Source organism: Echinops telfairi, unplaced genomic scaffold, assembly GCF_000313985.2.
Source record: "Echinops telfairi isolate 266 unplaced genomic scaffold, ASM31398v2 ScPeMD7_7420;HRSCAF=8458, whole genome shotgun sequence".
In the NCBI taxonomy this organism is placed as follows: domain Eukaryota; kingdom Metazoa; phylum Chordata; class Mammalia; order Afrosoricida; family Tenrecidae; genus Echinops; species Echinops telfairi.
In genome coordinates, this window is record NW_022111320.1 from 16,472,256 (window position 1) to 16,475,808 (window position 3,553).

At 36.9% G+C, this 3,553-nt stretch overlaps 1 protein-coding gene across 1 annotated transcript in view; it reads left to right on the plus strand.

Annotated features, from left to right (window-relative positions):
* MYNN (myoneurin) overlaps positions 1–1,836 on the plus strand; it is a 17,747-nt gene extending 15,911 nt beyond the window's left edge. The window contains exon 7 of the mRNA XM_004704092.2: positions 27–1,836. Within this exon, the coding sequence (XP_004704149.1) occupies positions 27–286 (260 nt within the window). The 3' untranslated portion in view covers positions 287–1,836. The remainder of the gene's footprint in view (positions 1–26) is intronic.
* The last annotated feature ends 1,717 nt before the right edge of the window (positions 1,837–3,553 follow it).

A 3,553-nucleotide genomic window follows, 5' to 3' on the forward strand; every position in this document is an offset into this window, starting at 1 on the left:
ACCCCCCTCCCTTCTTTCCATTCCAGGTGCAGACAAAACTCAGGAGGCCAGTACAGAGGATACTTTGAGTGAACAAGATGCATTACAGAAAAGTCCTTTTTCTGAAGCAATGGATGTGAAGCCTTCTGATATGACTTTGCCACTAGCTCTTCCACTTGGGACTGAGGACCACCACATGCTTCTGCCTGTCCCAGATCACCAGTCTTCAACACCAGATACGCTGTTGAGATCAACTGTGAATGGTTATTCGGAACCGCAGCTGATTTTTTTACAGCAGCTCTTCTGACTGTGTGAGGAATCTGGAAATGCTAAGACATCTTTGGTGAGGTGAAGATTCATATGAAATCACCCTTCATTTGAGTTTTGACCATTATTTTCCAATCATTGAAGTAAAAGTACCCGATGCTGCAGCATTACTGTGCAATGTTTGACTTTTATGTTTAGTCTACACACAGAGTTTTCTTAGGAGTGAATTATATTGTGGTAGCACTATTTGAGCTGATTAAGCTTTATTTCCTTTTAAAGCTGCCTTAATTCTATTTGCATTTTGCATTTTAGAATTGTCCTTCCTTTAGTGACGTAAAATCCATTAATCCATATGATCTTTTTTTTTATTGTGGTAAAACATACTTAACACATTTGCCATGTGAACATTTTTGTCCGCATAAAGCTCGGGCCCTGACTACATCCATCATGCTGGCCAGTCGTCACCACGGCCGTCACCATCCTTAAAGTCTCAGTGCCCCTTGAGTGATTCAGTTTTGACTTAGAGATTTGTGGTTATTTTTCTCCCCTCAGAATCCATGCTATCAGCTCAAGGGTACTGCTATTTATAAATTCAATCGGCCAGTATAAAAATTATTGAGGGGGGAGGGAGCAGATGCAATTCCTTATTTCTACCTAAGAAAACTTAGATACTAATAGAAATGTATTTCCTTGGAAGGAACTATTCTAATGAAGTGAATATTTCTCTTAAAAGCTAGAGAATTATATAAATTTTTACTCAAAACATTATTCTGGAGAAAATCAGTGATTGTACTTTTGGTCTGAATTATCGGAGGCTGTGTTTTCAAAATGAATTTTAAATAGGTATTTGATGTTTTTATGTAGCCAAAAGATGGCTTTAACATTTTTTCACAGGTTTTTTAGTTGTTGGTGATCAGGAGAATATACCGAGTTTTGGAAAATTTTGATAAGCGTCTCTTTGGCTGATTATGCACTTTTAAAAATAAATATAAATTCTGAAAAAAGTTTCTAATATAAGCTTAATGCAAACTGTAAATCACTTGGTTTCTGGATTTGATACTTTATATTATGTAAGAGTGAAAAGCTAACTTCAATTAAAAGTAAACATTTTGGACTAATGGGCCAATTTATTTTATATTTGAGTTTTCTACAAGGTTTGGAATTTAAAATTTTATAAACTACATTTGATTGTTGTGGCTTCACAGCAGTTTTCCTTTTTCCTTTTGAAAGTAGAAAATTCCTTATTATTCTGATATTTCCTACCCATACTCCCAATCCTACTTTCCCCATGTATTATTTCATTACCCAGGTCTCTGCAATAAATAATTCCTTCCACGTCAGCACTGCCTATGCTTCTGAGCAAATACCAGGACCACATTATTTCTGCCGTGCCTTAGTTGTACCTTGCTTTCTGGTTTATTTCATCTGTAATAAGATTAATATATTTTCTGTTGGTATTAATTTCTTTGTCATTTCCTGTTTGGGAAACAATCAGAGGATATAAAAATCACTAATTCATGTAAACTGGAGAGATCTTTACCATTTTACAATTCATTATTTTCACAATAAACTGCCACCAGTGAAAAATGACTGAACATACCTGGAAATTAGTATTTAGTTAAATTCTAATTATACGTGTTTGTTAACCCTATAATAACTGGGTTTAAATAATATTGCAAAGTTATACTCAATCTCTATTTTGGCTTAAATTCAGCTGGAGTTCATTGAAATGTGAAGGAATTAAAGAAAATTAAAAGACTGCCTTTAAGAAATGCACTGAAAGAGAGGTTACTGTCATTAATCAAAACATCCAATGAACAAGCCGTCTTTGAAGATACTGCTACAGTGATGTCATACTTATTTGAGGGTAACAGTCACCAAATTTGCTCGAACTTAGTGGCCACTGGCATTTTATGGTGCTGTAGGTTGACCTTCAAATTTAGCAGTACTACTCCTGGGTACGACTGGAGTGACTCAAGCAGATTTATTTTACTTTTCTCCAGCACATGACTTGTTTCTTAATTCGGGTAAGTTTATTTTAAATTGGCATGGCTTCAGTCTTATCATATGCTACTCCAGAGTGACATGTGCGGAAATTTTGAAAGCTGAGCATGTCTTAGCAGTTTTTCATAGTCCTGTGCTCTTCTTTACATGTGTGCTAGTAGTGCTTAGTATTGCCACCAGAACCCTGGTGGCACCGAGGTTAAATCCTTGGCAGCTAACTGCAAGGCCATCAGTTTGAATCTCTGAGCATTTCTGTGGGAGAAAAGACCCGGTGACCTGCTCCCGTTCGTCTTGGGCCTAGGACATGCTACTAGCCGGCTCTACCCTGCCCTCCATGGGCGCTCTGAGTTACAGTTGAGTCAGCAGCACGACAATGGTCTTGTTCCAATGCTCATAATTAATACTTTAAGTTCACCTTTCATTGCAGTACATTTATCACAATGCAGGATGTGGGGAGAAGCCTAGTCAATTCTTTAAATTTTAGAAAGTTAGCCAAAGTCTGGATTGTTGATGAGCTTAATGAAAAATAATTTTTTAAGTGATTTTAATTTGTTTTTGTATTAGATTGTTCTTATTGTACTGACTTTAGACTTAAAAAATTATACATGACTTTTTTCCATTTTTAAATAGTATTTTATGCTTAGCTTCACAGGATTATCAGCAAATTTTAGAAAAATGTTTTATTTTTTTAAAGAAAGCTTCTCAGTTCCATTGTAATTTACAGCTTTTTTGTGTTTCAATTCTACAATTGTGCAAATGAGAGCAGTTAAAATGTACTTTTATATATAAAGATAATATCCCTAGGCTCATTTTTTTTAATATCCTAAACAATTCAGCATGGATCCATATTAGAGGGTTTTCTTTTTAAAATGCTGATCTTTAGACCCTACCAGCTTCTCAGTGGGAGAAAAACTCCATCCTCTGTTCCTGTAAAGCTTTCCTTAAAGAAATCCTGTGTCAGGGAACTGAGTTGGGATCAGCTGGATGGCAGGGGCTGTTTGGGTTTCACTAGACTGACTTGCGTGTTGGATTGCTAACTGCAAGATCACCAGCTTGAGCCCACCAGACACTCTCCAGGGAGACTGATGGGGCTGTCTGCTCCCTTAAAGACTTACTTACTGCCTCAGAAACCCCAAGGGGCCGCTCTACCCAGCCCTGGAGGGTTGCTGTACACTGGAATTGACTTGATGACATTGTTGTTTTGGTTTAGACCTATTGAATCTCACAATCTCTAGAACAGGTGTATGTGTTGGAAAAGCCCTGCAGGGTGATTTTTAATGTATAAGGGTAAGTCAAGATGTAC